At 41.1% G+C, this 15,471-nt stretch overlaps 1 protein-coding gene across 3 annotated transcripts in view; it reads right to left on the minus strand.

Annotated features, from left to right (window-relative positions):
* Positions 1-14,992, minus strand: part of LOC101858682 (1-deoxyxylulose-5-phosphate synthase YajO) — a 29,863-nt gene extending 14,871 nt beyond the window's left edge. Inside the window, exons 1-8 of one of the 3 annotated variants that reach the window (XM_005112611.3) lie at positions 13,722-14,087; positions 9,623-9,735; positions 8,713-8,839; positions 5,804-5,956; positions 4,827-4,969; positions 3,873-4,029; positions 1,389-1,562; positions 131-228 (exon numbers count right to left, since the gene is read on the minus strand). In XM_005112611.3, coding sequence (XP_005112668.1) covers positions 131-228; positions 1,389-1,562; positions 3,873-4,029; positions 4,827-4,969; positions 5,804-5,956; positions 8,713-8,839; positions 9,623-9,735; positions 13,722-13,838 — 1,082 coding nt within the window. In that variant the 5' untranslated portion in view covers positions 13,839-14,087. Of the gene's footprint in view, positions 1-130; positions 229-1,388; positions 1,563-3,872; positions 4,030-4,826; positions 4,970-5,803; positions 5,957-8,712; positions 8,840-9,622; positions 9,736-13,721; positions 14,088-14,634 lie in introns of those variants that run through there. The other 2 variants (XM_005112612.3, XM_005112613.3) reach the window with 2 other exon arrangements.
* Between the last annotated feature and the right edge of the window lie 479 nt (positions 14,993-15,471).

A 15,471-nucleotide genomic window follows, 5' to 3' on the forward strand; every position in this document is an offset into this window, starting at 1 on the left:
CACACACACACACACACACACACCCACACATACACACACCCACACACACATACACACACACCCACACACACAGACACACACACCCACACACACACACACCCACACATACACACACACAAGAAGCACCAACCCCTTGAGAGGACTCCACGGCAACACAGCGATCCCCTCCGTCTTACACACTTGGAACGCCTCATACTCCGACTCGCGGCACGCCAGGTTGTACTGTTGCTGCAAACGGGAAAATTCAGCTTAGTTTTAGTAGAGGTTTTACGGCACTCACAACTGCATAAGGTCATATGAGCGCCAAGGTGCGGATGTCAACAGAGAAGTCCTAGCGAGGAATCAGGCTTACCCCACTCATCTCTCTAGCTTCAACAACACAAAGTCTGCTTCGACGATCAAGGCATCCGAGAAATAGCGGGTCACAAGAGGGTGACAAACAAACAAAAGAAGTAGAGGAAAAATGTTGATAGTAAGGATTAGGAAAGAGAAAGCAGCAATTCCCCTGTTGCAGTTCAGGCAGTTATGAGCATGACATTGAATGATTGAATTCATTGATGAATAAGCCCATTTGGTAATTTACAATAACAATTCTACTGTGAATAAGAACAAGTCAATGCCCCCCTTTGGGAGTGGCCTAAAGACTGTTCAGTCAGCGGCACCGCCACGGATGTGGGAACATTCAACAGGAGAGCAGAAAACAAAACATGTAAATTTCTAGGGTCCAAGGACTCTCAAGCAATGGAAGTTACCAAACTTGGACAGCCATTTTCTCGCTAATTTTACCTCTAGAACCAGACAACACTAACCTATTTCAGAACATTTCGACTTCTATTCAACATAGATGGCTTTTTTTCCCGTCAAAAGCAAGGCAAAAGAACAGGCTTTAAGATGATACCAATTACCCGATATGACGAAAAATGGACGAACGCCTGATTCCACCACGTCATGCCACGTATAGACTAAAGTGTACATCACAAAGTGACTTACATACAGAGAAAATGACAAATAGACATGTCACACCGTGATATATATATGACACAGTGACTTGCATACAGATAAAAGCAATATATATATATAGACTGACACGTCACACAGTGATATATATATATATCACAAAGCGACTTACATACAAGCCAGAGCGACAGTACTGTCAGCGACAACATACAGACGTACTTGTAGTCACTCACATACAGATAATGACATTTAACATAGACTACAATACTGTCAGCAACAACATACAGACTTACCTGTAGTGACTCACATATAGATAATGACATTTAACATAGACTAGAGTACTGTCAGCGACAACGACTTACCTGTAGTGACTCACATACAGATAATGACATATAACATAGACTAGAGTACTGTCAGCGACAACGACTTACCTGTAAACTCATGAGGGGGTTCAAACCCAAAGCCTTGGAGGTGTCCACCAACTTCTGCATCTGCCATCCCGACACGTTGTTCATGCCGGCGTAGCGGATCTTCCCACAGCGCACCAGGTCATCCAGGGTCCTCAGGATCTCCTCCGGTGGCGTCCCGTCGTCCCACATATGGGGCTATACAGGGGACAGGAAAAAAGAGTCCTACTAATTGCCGTCCGGAGCAGTTTGGAGGCCGTCATCTCCTACGTGCGAACCACCTATATTCACAAAACCTTCTCTGTCTTTAGTTTGTAGACAGAGCTGCCAACCCATCTCCATGGTTTATAGTAATTACCATGAAGACAATTTGTAATTTCCCATAGAAATTAGTAACAGTGCTCTCATTTTCAAATTACTATATTACAACCAATAAAAATATGTCTTAATTACGGAAAATTTCAAGTGTCTGAACGGGGCAAACGAGAGATTGCAGCGTATACGGTATTATTGTGGGCAAGGCTAACTCGACCAAGTGGGCCAGCTGTTCACAAATACAAAGGCTGGGTCGACAATTTCTGAACTGCGACACGAGAAATAAACAATCGGAGATTGTTGATCTGCTTCGTCAAAGTTCTGGTACAAATCAACTGTCCTCACCAAAAGGTCAATTCTGTCCAGTTTTATGATTTTACGCCAGTTTTGTTAACAAACATAAATTTACTTTTGAAAATCATAAGGCAAGACAATTGTTAAATAAGTCTACAGACGGCTCCGGGCTGCATGGAGTAGGATCGAAAAACCCCCCCCAGAAATAACCATGTAGTTTGTGACTAGGACAAAAAAGAAGAGTGGGTGGTTGGAAGGTGCTCTGGTGTGTGTGGTTTGCTCCTTCTTTCCTATCAAACATTTAGAATTGTCCCGATCTCTCCTCCTTCTTTCCTATCAAACATTTAGAATTGTCCCGATCTCTCCTCCTTCTTTCCTATCAAACATTTAGAATTGTCCCGATCTCTCCTCCTTCTTTCCTATCAAACATTTAGAATTGTCCCGATCTCTCCTCCTTCTTTCCTATCAAACATTTAGAATTGTCCCGATCTCTCCTCCTTCTTTTTTGTGTTTTTTACTCTCTTGTGACACCTCGAATCTTCGGCACTTGCATGACCTTATTGTGTTGCAGAAGACCAACAAAGGCCTGGCAGGATGGGGTTAAAAAGCTCCTGGAACAACACAACATATCTATCACAGACACTACACACCTAGCACAGGACAACATATCTATCACAGACACTACACACCTAGCACAGGACAACATATCTATCACAGACACTACACACCTAGCACAGGACACCATATCTATCACAGACACTACACACCTAGCACAGGACAACATATCTATCACAGACACTACACACCTAGCACAGGACCGGAACCTGCACCTCCCCTCCACATCTTAAGGATACCAGAGGAGAAAAAAAAGGAAAAAGTAAAGTATTGTGTTGCAAGTGCCATAAAATTGTAACGTTAAAAAATGTTTTGTTTGAAAAACAGAAGAGTGTGGAATGTGTAAAAGGGTGGAGAGTGTTTGTTCGTGGCCTATACCCTGACCCAGGGGGAGAAAGATGATGATGATGATGGGAAGCCTTGATGAGAGGCCAGTCATGAGCTTGGAAGTTAGAAAATATCGTTTGAAAGAATACTTTCTCAAGCAACATGGAACATTTTTAGCTTTTGGACCGGTGGCCAACGGAAAGTCCATGTGGAGAACATCTCAACAGCCTTGAACAGGTCGCAGTGACACAGTTATTAGTTTTGTTTTAGTAGAAGTATTACGGCGCTCGCAACTGCATAAGGTCATATGAGCGCCAGAAGATTAGAGGTGTTACAAGAGAGTAACAAACATAAAAAAAAGGAGGGGAGATAAGGACGATAGATGTTTGATAGGAAAGAAGAAGCAAACCACAGCAGAGCACCCGCCAACCACCTACCAGTGTGGTAGTGCCCAGCTACAGCGGGAATTTGTTGGAAGCAATCGACAAAGTAACTAGACAGAATTATATTTTTGGTAGGACAAATTGAAGGTCAGCAGACGGAGAAAATCACTAAACGTCGCGCTGCTCATAAGGATACATAGGCTTATACTGAACTTGTCCGACTATTAGATTGCTTTTATCAATATACAGAAGGGAAACAATAAATCCTGGATTGTTGGTCCCTATATTAACATGTTGAATTATGTCCCTGTAATTGTACTCTTATTTATCTACCCTCACAACAAAGATTGTCTGATCTTAGTGATCTTTACTCACTCCTCCTTCCTGTTTCAATCACATGTACTCATGCTCATTATGATTTATTTAGTCTTGTCAGTGAAGCAAGAGAGGGCAGACCTCATATCTTTTTCATCATTAAATTACCCTTCTTCATCTAGAAACGTAGTTTTTCCTTTTGCTTTATTAAATACAATAATGGCAAACAACCCCAGTGCAACAGAACTGTCTCGGCTACCTGGTAAAGGTCGATGTAGTTGGTGCGGAGCCGCTCCAAACTCCTCTCCAGGGAGTCGGTCATGTGGCGGCGACTCAGGCCTCGGTTGTTCACGTTGTTCTCACAGCCCATGTCGAAGAAGACTTTGGTGGCCAGCACGTACTTGTCTCTCGGCTGCCTGAACCAACGAGTGACAGAGGGAAAGACGGGAACAATTAAAGGTCTACTCGTGACCTCAGTGTTTTCTTCTCCTATTTCCATTTTTTAAAACTCTTTATCCCCCGCAAGCCGCTCCCAGAACCACTGTGCCGGTGAGACGCTGACAGCGGCTCGGGCACATTCCTTTATGATGACTTTGACATGAAATTACTTTTCTGCAATTTAGTGACGTCTTCATCAATTTCGGATTTATTACCAAATATGGGCCACAGCATAGTGGGTCTGTTTTCACTGTTATTAAAAATGAAGATCCAACAAAAAAGCTCTTTCAGTTTGTTAGTGTTTGCGCGTCTTAATCAGCAGCTTGCACTGTATGCTTCCCGGGAAGCCAAGAATGTTTCTGAGTGTTCTAAGGTCTGCTGCGGTAATAATATTGTGTTAAGCGCATAGAGTTTGCTGTAGAGCAGGGTTGTTATGCGCTATACAAATGCTATTCATCATTATTATTAACTGGACAAATGTCTGCCTTTACCTGTGCAGCCCACTGTCAAACAAATTCACTCTATCACTACACTGGCACATTTGTAAATAATTTCAGACCACCAAGAACACTGAACGAGTGTTTGTGATGCCATGCTACACCCAAAATATCCAAACTTTGTACTGTCGTATTGCTTTAGGATCTCAAGTATTGCTTTAGGATCTCAAGTATTGCTTTAGGATCTCAAGTATTAAATAATTATCTCTTATGATGTTCGACCGGTACTTTTGCAGTAGATTGAACTCAAGAAGAAGATAAAAAAGGGGCACACTTACTTTGACAGCCATTTCCCCACGATCATTTCAGAGTTGCCTTTGCCGTAGATGTTTGCCGTGTCGATAAAGTTCCCGCCCCACTGGGAGAAGCGATCCATGATCTGGAAGGCGTCGGCTTCTGTACACTGGCCGGGCAAACCCAGCTGTGAAATAGTTGTAGTTTTAGTAAGAGTTTTACAGCACTTGCAACACAATAAAGTCATATAAGTGCCGAAGATTAGAGGTGTTACAAGAGAGTAACAAACACAAAAAAAAGGAGGGGAAATAAAGACGGTAGATGTTTGAAAGGAAAGAAGAAGCAAACCACACCAGAGCACCCGCCAACCACCCACTGTGAAATATGTGTGTGTGCGTGAGTGTGTGTGGGTTGGGGGGGGTACATGTTACAAGCTGTAAAAGATGTGGAGTACTACCCAGCTATAGACAGCGAAGGATCTTGTCGGTTTGTTAGTGTTTCAGCGTGTGTCACCCACAGCTTGCACTCACTGTATGCGTCTGGGAAGCCGAGAATTATGCGTCTTAGTGTTCCAGGGTCTGCTGGGGTAATAATTAGTCTATAGTTGTAAAGTGCAGGAAGCATACTGGCTGCAGAGTGTGGATGTACGCTATATAAATGCAATTTCTATTAATATTATTATTTATGAATATTATTATCAGAATTATGAAGATTATTATTTTATTTTTATTATTATTAAATTAATTCTGAAATTATTAATATGATCATGAATATAATTATTATCAAATTATTATTATGATCATGATTATAATTATTATCATAATTAAATTATTATTAATATTATTATTATTAATATTACTATTAAATTATTATCAATATATCATCACTATTATTATCATTATTGTTATTATCATTAAATTATTAAATATTACTATTGAATAATAATTATTAATTTAATAAATTATCGTTATTATTAAATTATCATTATCATTATCCTCCTCCAATAGAGGCAAGCACTCACGTGAGAGTCTCCAAAGGTCATGGTCCCCAGACACAAGTTGGACACACGGATCCCCGAGCGACCCAGGAAGGGGTACACAACTCTCTTCTCCGCTGGCACTGCAGACATGATCCTTCTGGGCTGGGAGGGTGTTGTATCTTTTCTGAACCTACCCTCATAGAAACACAGAAATAGCGTGTCGCTTAGTTTGAGTACGGTTTTACGCACGGCACTCGCAACTGCATGAGGTCATATTAAGAGCGTTAAGCGGTGGATGTCAACAGAGAAGTCCAAACAGGGAATCAGACTTACTCTGCTCACCTCTCTAGCCTCAAAAGCACAAAGTCTGCTTCGACTTTCAAGGCACCCCGGAAATAGCAGTTCACAAGAGAGAGACAAACATACAAAAGAAGTAGAGGAAAATGACGATAGTAAGGACGAGGAAAGAAAAAGCAGCAGTTCCCCATAAGTTGTTCCGGCACAGTAAGAGCATGACATTGTTAAATCAGCCCATTTACAATTCTACTGTACATAACATGTTAATATCCCTCTTTTGGGAATGTCCTAAAGACAACTTCACAGTCAGTAGCATTAATAAAATTATAAATAGGGCAGGAGATATTCGCAGACATCTCTGGCCAGCACACAAGAACTATTCGCAGATGTCTCCGGTTAGCTGGCACCAAGGAACTATTCGGAGACGTCTCCAAATTAGATATTTTAGTGCTAGAATCTTATTCGGAGATGATTCCTTTGAGACGAGGCTATTTGGGGGCAGAAGATATTCGAAGACGTCTCTAGTGAGCACCCAGGAACTGTTCGGAGATGCACTCCTACAGACAGATGCACTGCTTTGAGGGGCCAAACTGCATATTGTTAGCTGCAGATCACACATATAGCCACTAAAACTGTCGCAAATCTATTATTTTCAAGAAATTTCAAACCTAACAGCAAAATATCAAATTGTGGGTTAAAAATCTGTAATCTGTAACCCCACAGAAATTTTTACTTGGTCGAGAGAAACAAATAATTTTGATTGGTGTATCTCCGTCGGAGACGTCTCTGGATAGATACTGTCACCTGTGCTATTTGGAGGTGACTTCCCTTCTCTGGGTTACCACGGGGAGCAGTCATTCATTTAACAATCCTGACTGAACTCTTTCTTTCTTTCTTTAACATGCGAGATGGACTTTTCACATTATGAATTGTGAGCTGTACAGCTGACAAAATGAGTTACTTCTCGCAATCCACAAACGGAGATATTGGCCAAAAATCGACATTAGAAGGGTCAAACTTGTAGATTTTTCTATTGAAGCCATATACTTTAAGTATAACATGCCTTTTATTATGTCATACCTGTAAACTGCAAAAACTTCCACCTATAAGCCTGATGTGTATCTATTTCCATAAGGCTTGAATCTGAGAAGTAACTCATTTTGTCAGCAAGCTTCATAATTGTTTGATGTGGATGGCTTTGACCAGACTATTGCTGTAGGAGGGTCCCTCTCTCTGTTATCTGAAGTTGGTCACGAGCCAGTCCAACCCTCGTGTTGTACATAACCACTTTGCAGTAACACAGCCAGCAGTACAAAATACCCCATCTGGTCACCAAGAACAAAACACCCCATCTGGTCACCCATCTAGGAGAGCGACTACAACGGACTTCTTGGGTTTGGCGCAGAACTGCTCCAGGTGAGCAGAACGGATAAATTTCACCGTCGCATCATAGCGCTGGGTGACCACAAAGTGTACAAGCAGCCGGCACACCAGGCATGGCCACCACATTATGATAACCAGGCGGCTCTCTATGTCCAAGTGTTTAGAGGGGTATTTTACAACTAAAAATTGAAATATTAAAAAACTGCATGGAGGTAACTGCCAGTCTTGACAGAACAGAAAGCGAAAATATAATTATTATATTATAATTAATTATCGATGATACGCAAACACTATACTTCAATAACAAGGCTTACTTACAAGTTAAGATAAGATAAGATACATCTTTATTGTCCAGATCCTGGCACATTGGTTTGGTGCTTCACCACGTGTACACACACACACACACACACTCACACACACAAACACACATAGGCTTACAATCACATGCATAATATAAATGAGCAGCAACATAAACAATAATAATCTTAAGCTAGATACGCACTCAATGTTATTTTGATGCATGCTCTAAGGTTGTAAGTATACTTATACAAGATGGTTAAGATGGAAGCATTTTGACAGATGGTGGTAAAAATGACCTTCTATTACTATATCTTTCTTTGTTACAGATCAGAAGCCTAGGTCTTTTACTTCAGACTGATGTTTTTATTTGAGGGAACAAGGGATGTTTGTTGTCTAAAAAGATGGAATTAATTTTTTTAGTGCAAGCTGTTATGTACAGTTCATCCAAGTAGGGGAATGTAGATGTTGAAATTTTACATGCTTTTTATATTAGTCGATTTAATTTTTCTTTATCTAGTTGTCTTGTGTTATGACGCATCCCAGCACACTTTGCAGAGAGAGTGAGCTCTAATATTTGTGGGTAATTGCGAGGGTGTGGTCGAAGCTCGCCGGATTACTCTTCAGTGCGCACGTCTCAACCATTTTTTATTCCTTGCTATTCATAGCCTTCAATTTTCTCTGGTCTTCCCAATTTGTATTTATCGCACCTTTTGACATTATGACGTGTATGCGCACACTTTTGTTGCTACAGCTTGTAGTCATTAGATTTTCCATTATTTTTTTTTACATGTTCCTGAAGAAGCCCCTTACAGGGCGAAACGTTGAACTTAAATTAAATTTTTTAAAATCTATTAAGTCTCAAAGCCTTTCTTAAATTCTCTGCTACCTAAAATGATGATGATGATGATGATGATGAACGGCACGTGGGTCCCTGGCCCCAGGTCTAAAATAATACAACATATCAAACTTACTGCTGCTGCAATCAACACTGGCTGGTGGTCATGGTTGTGGTTGGCAGTAGATATCCGGAGCCCAAATGTCCCATCTTGCTCATATTTTTTCACTCTCATAAACACTGGGCAGTTGCTCTTCAGGGTGCTGAAAGAGAGACAAATATAGCACGGTCAAAAATTTGTGGCGGAACTTACTGTCAAATATCTCCTCAACTATCGAACATAAACTCACCAGGTTTTGCACAGTGACTTGTATCAATTTGTCTTAACAGATCAATATTTTTGAAAACACTTGTTAGCTCAATTCTAGAACATTCCTGACCAAATACTAATAAAAAATCCTAGTGGATGGTTTCTACTTATTTAAAAGGTTAAAAACCGGGACAATAGAGTGATATTGCTTTTAAAAGCAATTCCGTCTTTTTTTTTTCTGATCGGGAGATTATCTTTATTAATTATTGAACGCATGATTAAAGAACTTTTAGTGCAAAAAAGTGTTCAATATAAAATGAATTTTTTGGAACTAGTTTTGCCACTAAAAAGTATCATTGGTGAGCTGTGACGTACCCATATGCGTATACAAAATGTGTGTGAGAAGCGGGAAGTGCTGTGAACAATTCTATTTGCCGCAAGAAGGAGATTTGTATGTAAATTTATGAAGAAAAGTCTTAAAATATAGCCTCAATTGTTGCGGAAAAATATTAAGTTGAGACAAATTGAGACAAACTGCTGTGCAAAGTATGGGTGACATTGATTGATTGATTTATTTTGATATGTTTCACGACACTTCGAGAGAGAGGGAGAGAGAGAGAGAGAGAGAGAGAGAGAGAGAGAGAGAGAGAGAGAGAGAGAAAAAGAGAGAGACAAACAGACAGAGAGAGAGAGACAGACTGAGTAGAGACACAGAGACAGAGAGAGATGTCCTTACTTTCGGTGAGGTCTTTTGCCTGTACTCTCTGTACCCCGGTGTCTCCCTTGTTTACATTCATAACGAATGTACTCATATCTCAGACGGAGAGCTTCTGGGTGATGCACGGCGATCTGTCGGGGAAAATAAAATACAAACATTGTGATGTGAGCATAATGGTTGGATGTGGAAGCCATTTGGAGGGACAAATTAGTTTTACTCTTAGTAGAGGTTTTACGACGCTCGCAACTCGCTGCATTATAAGGTCATATATGAGCGCCAAGGAGGGATAAATTGGTACAGAATAGACCATTGATTGAGTTTAGTGACTGGACCTTGAAGTTGGTTCGCGGGTTAAATTTGCATGGAGAATAGAAAATTGAGCTTAGAGGTCAGCCTTGAAATTGAAAGCAATTTAGCCCCCCCCCCTATAAAATTAAATCTCACTCCTGACAATTTTTATTTACTGACGTCCGGCTTGCAGAAATCTTAGTGAGTGTATGAAAGACAATCTGGCCATTCATTGTCGGGGCTGAGTGAAGAAACAAAACGATAACTGCTCATGGAATTGAAGAAAATTAAAGAGCCTGCCTTTGTCCCACTCTGAGTCTGAGTTCAGTATCAGACCTGTAAGTGGGTCCTGATAAAATAGCAGGAAAAATTTTTCAAAAATAAAAAGATCATAACTAATAAGATTAGCTATTTTCAGCTGCATTCACGTAGAAAATACAGAATAAAAGATTTTAAAAACTTCTTGACAGAGGTCTGTAGTATGTGCTTAGACTTCTATTAGAGAAAATTAGCTTCTTGTTACCCTTCAAAGTAGAGCAAACAAGAAAGGGCCGTTCTAACGTTCTTGGGAAGGTTACTCAACAACACTATGCATTCTTTGTCAAAATTCATGAAGGAATGAAAAATCAAACATGATATATAATATGCTTGTCGTTTTCAGTAAAAGTGACTGGAATGAATGTCTCGTTGAGTAAGCACTAGATCTAGAACTGAAAAATCTCACCATGTGCAAATAGACTTTTGTGACACGTGTTGCCCTGTAATTTGAAATAATTCTAAAATATTCCAACCTTCGCCTTCAGCTCCTTAAAAAAATGTGTACGTTCAAATGGTAAAAACCCACTAAGATCTAGATCTAGATCAAGAGGCTACTAAGGTAGCTGTCTATCTATAGTAGAGTCTCCTAGACTTGTAGATCTACATGCTGACTAAAATTCAGAGGGCTTTTTTTTCAATTTCTATAAAACTTAAATCTAGAATCTAGATCCAGAATCTACATAGATCTAGATCTATCTATTTTATTAGAAGAAGCTGGGTTTTTTAATCACTTTTCCATCAAATGGGTCTGAATAGGTTTTTCCGATCTGTCAAATGGATTTTTAAAAGTGATTATATTATAACCAAGTTGTTATGTCTTGTACATTGCAATGTCAGCGCAATAATGCGTAGATTGACGAATACACAAACATTTAGTCGCCTAATAATGAATGCGCCGATTGATGGAAAAATGTTAAATCATCGACATCGTCATTTTTATCGGAGGGTGAAGAAGTAGGTTATAATGTCAAATCATGCATAGATCAACATACTTACAGTTTCGCTATCATAGTCATAGTTTACGTGTATCATACTGAATTGTTACTTCCTGTTTGTCTACATCTACTCTATGGTAATCGATCAAAGGCCTACCCCACGACTCTTTAAAAGTGACTTTAGTTTTTATATGTGTGTGTGTGTGTGTGTGTGTGTCTGTGTGTATGTGTATGTGTGTGTGTGTGTGTGTGTATGTGTATGTGTATGTGTATGTATGTGTGTGTGTGTGTGATACACGCTGTTTATAGATCTAGTACTTTAGGTACAGTCGAACCTGCCTTAACGGAAACCTGTATAAAACAGAAACCTGACTTAACAGAATCTCCCCGCTCCCCCCTAGATATATTCCTCTTTAATTACCTGTATAAAACGGAAACCTGTCCAACGCGAAAATGGAAAGAAAAATCCGCTCCCTTCCGAGGGTTTCACCTGTCTAAGACGGAAAATGCTTTGTCCGCTCATCCCTGATTTGAAACAAAACTCGCAAGTTTGGTTCCGCCGGCTCTAAACTTAACGCCATGGCCATGCCGCTAGGCGAGGAAGGGGAGTAGGGGTGCAATGGGGGTAGAGTAGAAGTTACCCTATGTTACCACATCATGTGAGCACTGAGCGCTGCAGATGGTCAGTGTAGTGTGGGTGTGATATCTCACGACTGCCCGTGAGAGTGCTCGAGTAGCCAGCCACTACGGAAACTTTCCTGGGTAGCCAGAAGCCAGAGGTGTGAAATTAGATTGATCAATGCCTGCCGCCCTGATCGTACGGCCTGCTGAGAAAAGAGTTCCTCGAATCGTTGTTACAATGATGGCAGTGAGGGGTGGCATTGGTGGGTGGGACTAAGGGTGGAAGCAAAGGTGGTGTTCAAACGTTTCTGTTTTTAATAGGTCAAACAGTGGTCCTATGAAAGGCAAGCACTGGTGGTCATTGGATAAGTAAGACTGACGCATGTCACTATCAGACATAGCAGCTGAGAGGTGTGAAGTTTTGACCACTGCTTGCCGATCGGACAAGCGATCCTTGATCCCACCGGATGGGCCTTTGAACCCCCCCTAAATTCCCCTGTCTAAGACGGAATTTTTTTCCCTCTCCCTTGCGATTCCGTATTACACAGGTCCGACTGTATTCCCCCCCCCCCCCCCGTCTCACACTCAGCTACCAGCTGTCTATTGTCTACTACTAAATATTGATGCGCTGAACACGAATATCAACTTCATTTCCATCGCAAATTAATGGTTTTTGAAATATTTTATTGTTTTTAATCGAGATATACACATGCCTTGGACCAATCGGGGGGGGGGTTCCAGGGGGGCCTGCCCCACTGGGGTAAAAGAAAATCTGGGGGGTTACAGGGGGGCATGCCCCCATGTTTTTACCCATAATTTGATATTTCACAGTTAGATTTGAAATTGTCTTGAAAATAATTGATTTGCGACAGTTTTAGTGGCTTTAAGTGTGATTTGCAGCAAACAGTACATCAGTTTACCCCTGAAACAGTGCATCTGTGTGCGGGAGTGAAAGTAAAGATTTACCGTACTTTAGTTAGCCTACTTTTGACTGACAGTAGATCTACAGCTTATTTTTATGATGAGATTGAGAGTAGGCCTATCACTATCATAGGCCTATCTTGAAAAGAAAAATAGATCTAGCCCTTCCTCCCTCCCTCCCTTGCCCAAAAGATAGGCGCTTTTTCGGTAGCTCCCACCCCGCAATTTTATTCACGGGTTTGGGCCACAAGAGTAGGGGGGTTTCAGGGGGGCTTGCCCCCCTGACCTAATAAAAATAGGAAGGGGGGTTTCAGTGGGGTATGCCCCCCTGAATTTTACCAAGAAAGTGGCTATTCTCACCCGCCGGAAGTTCTCGCAAGATCAACTCCTCCCCTCTTCTCTCTCTCTCTGTCTCTTTCTGAATACTGTCTATCGGTGTGGACGATCAAATTGACCAAAACAAAGTTTAAAAAATGATGTTAAAACCCAAAAGTAAATTAATTTGGTTGTCTACAAAGATGCTACGGCTATTTAACTTTTCGAATCGAGCCGAACTACGCGGGTCACCATTTTGTTTTGCCCGGAAATTCTCGCACTACTCCTCTCTCTCTTTCTCTCCACTGCCCACAGACAAAATTGTACGCTTTCAGTAGTAGGCAACAGTTGTAATGGAACGTTTGTTCACGGCACAGAATTCTACAATTTTTCTGTTATCACAGTGTAGAATTCTGTGGTTTAGGGTGAACGCAAAATTTGGTGAACGCGCACCGGGTGAGAATAGCCACAAGACTCGCCTGCACTATTCTAGAGGTGGCCTTACCATAATTTAAATGTTTTGCAGTTGTTAGGTTTGATATCTTAGCTCACCGCGAATCAAACGTATAGATCTAGATCTAGATCTAGATGTAGGTCAGGCTCAAATAAGGGGGGTGGAACTACCGAAAAAGCACCAAAAGATACCCCCCAATACCAAGAAGAGGTATCAAATACCATGCTATAACACAATACGATGCAATGAGAATAGCGCAACTTACCTGCTTCGAAGACTTCCTGACAAAGAGGACATTTCGCTCTCTTTCAAAGGTTTTCAGGGCGGCCTCAAAACTTTGAAAAGAATCAAACTTTTGCCCCGGTTCCATCAGTGTATTCATCAGGAAAATCGGGAGAATTGACTAAGGATCTAGATTCTAGCAGGACAGTGAAAGTGAACGTATCGGACGAGCGCTGAACAAACGCTGCCTAGCAGCCTGATGCCGAAAGTGAAAGAAAGAGCATCGCGGAAGCTTTTCATAACGTCCACTTCCGGGTCAAGAGGCACAAAGCATTTAATTTTGATTGGTCTATCTCCGGCTGCTTCTGACAGGGACGTCGGAGATGTCTCTGACGGAGATAGCCTAGCCTAGCATAGACCAATCAAAATGCCTTTTGCCTCAAGACCTAAAATCTAGTAAAAACATTTAGGCCTAGGGAGGGTTCTGTTTTAAATTGTTAGGCTTGGCCTAGGTTTGAAGTTTTCTTGAAAATAATTTATTTGCCACAGTTTTAGTGGCTATATGTGTGATCTGCAGCAAACAATACGCAGTTTGACCCATCAAAGCAGTGCATCTGTGTGCCGGAGTACGTCCCTGAATAGTTCATCCTGGGTGCTCGCCGGAGACGTCTCCGATCTTCTGCCTCTCGGATAGATACTGCGAATAAATAGATCTAGGCCTATGCTTAATCCCAAAGTATGTGGGCCCAAGAAACAAAGTTGAGAAAGAAACTAGGGCAAGCACGTTTCTTGTTGTGTCTGGAAGTACCTGCACAGAGTAGCAATCTCTCATCGTTCTTTTTGCGTTTTGTACTCTCTTGTAATTAACACCTCTAATGTCCACTTTTTACATGATGTAACTCTATTGCAAGCTGCGTAAAACTCATACAAGTGCTAAAACAATAAACAAGACTTGCCTGAAACTCCGAACAAGAAACTAAATAACAGATCTAGATCTTTAAGTAGGCCTCTAGTGGAGCGCTTTCTCTCGATCTCGCGTCTCTCTCCCGAGTGTCCGCGAAAAGAAGAAGAGATTAATCTAGATATCTAGATCTAGATCTACTACTGAACTCAACACTTGCACGTTTTCGGCGACTACAGCTGCTTAATAGATGCAGGCTCGTTCAAGTAGTTCAGCTTAGACAGGCTTAATTAGCTCGTGGGGCTTCAAATGCTTCTCCTCATTATACAAACACATTAATGTTTATCTTTTTGTGGTTCGCTCCGCTTGGCTAGGCAAGGTTCTGAATCCAGTGAATCCAGTGGGTGGATTGTGTACACAATCAAAGTTCAGAGTTCAGAGTTCACATTTCACATCTCGATTGCTAAATGGCGGTGTCATGTTTTTACAAGCAGCTGGTATAATAAAATATTGCTGCGGGTGGCTGTCTCTTTAACACGGCTTACAAAAATTGATGTGTTCTGAAAATGAGTTAAATAAAGATTTACATATTATTATTCTGGTACATTAAGTTTGTTGTTTCAACAAAAACACCAACAACGGGGGCTCTTGTGGACAAGTCTTAGTATGGTCTCATTCAATATTATAGATCTGTCCTGGGTTCGAAACCTGCACAGCGATGGAACATTTTCTTCTCTACAATTCTCCTTTCAGCCCCTTTCCCTTTCCTGTCATTTAATTATGATCTGTCATCTGCTTTCATCTCCCCCCCGCTCTTTTGTTGTTTTTGTTGTATTGTTTTTGTTTTGTTCCTGATCCCTCTCTGGGTTCATCACCCGCCTATGCCTGCATG

Source organism: Aplysia californica, unplaced genomic scaffold (genome assembly GCF_000002075.1).
Source record: "Aplysia californica isolate F4 #8 unplaced genomic scaffold, AplCal3.0 scaffold01335, whole genome shotgun sequence".
NCBI classification, from domain to species: Eukaryota; Metazoa; Mollusca; class Gastropoda; order Aplysiida; family Aplysiidae; genus Aplysia; species Aplysia californica.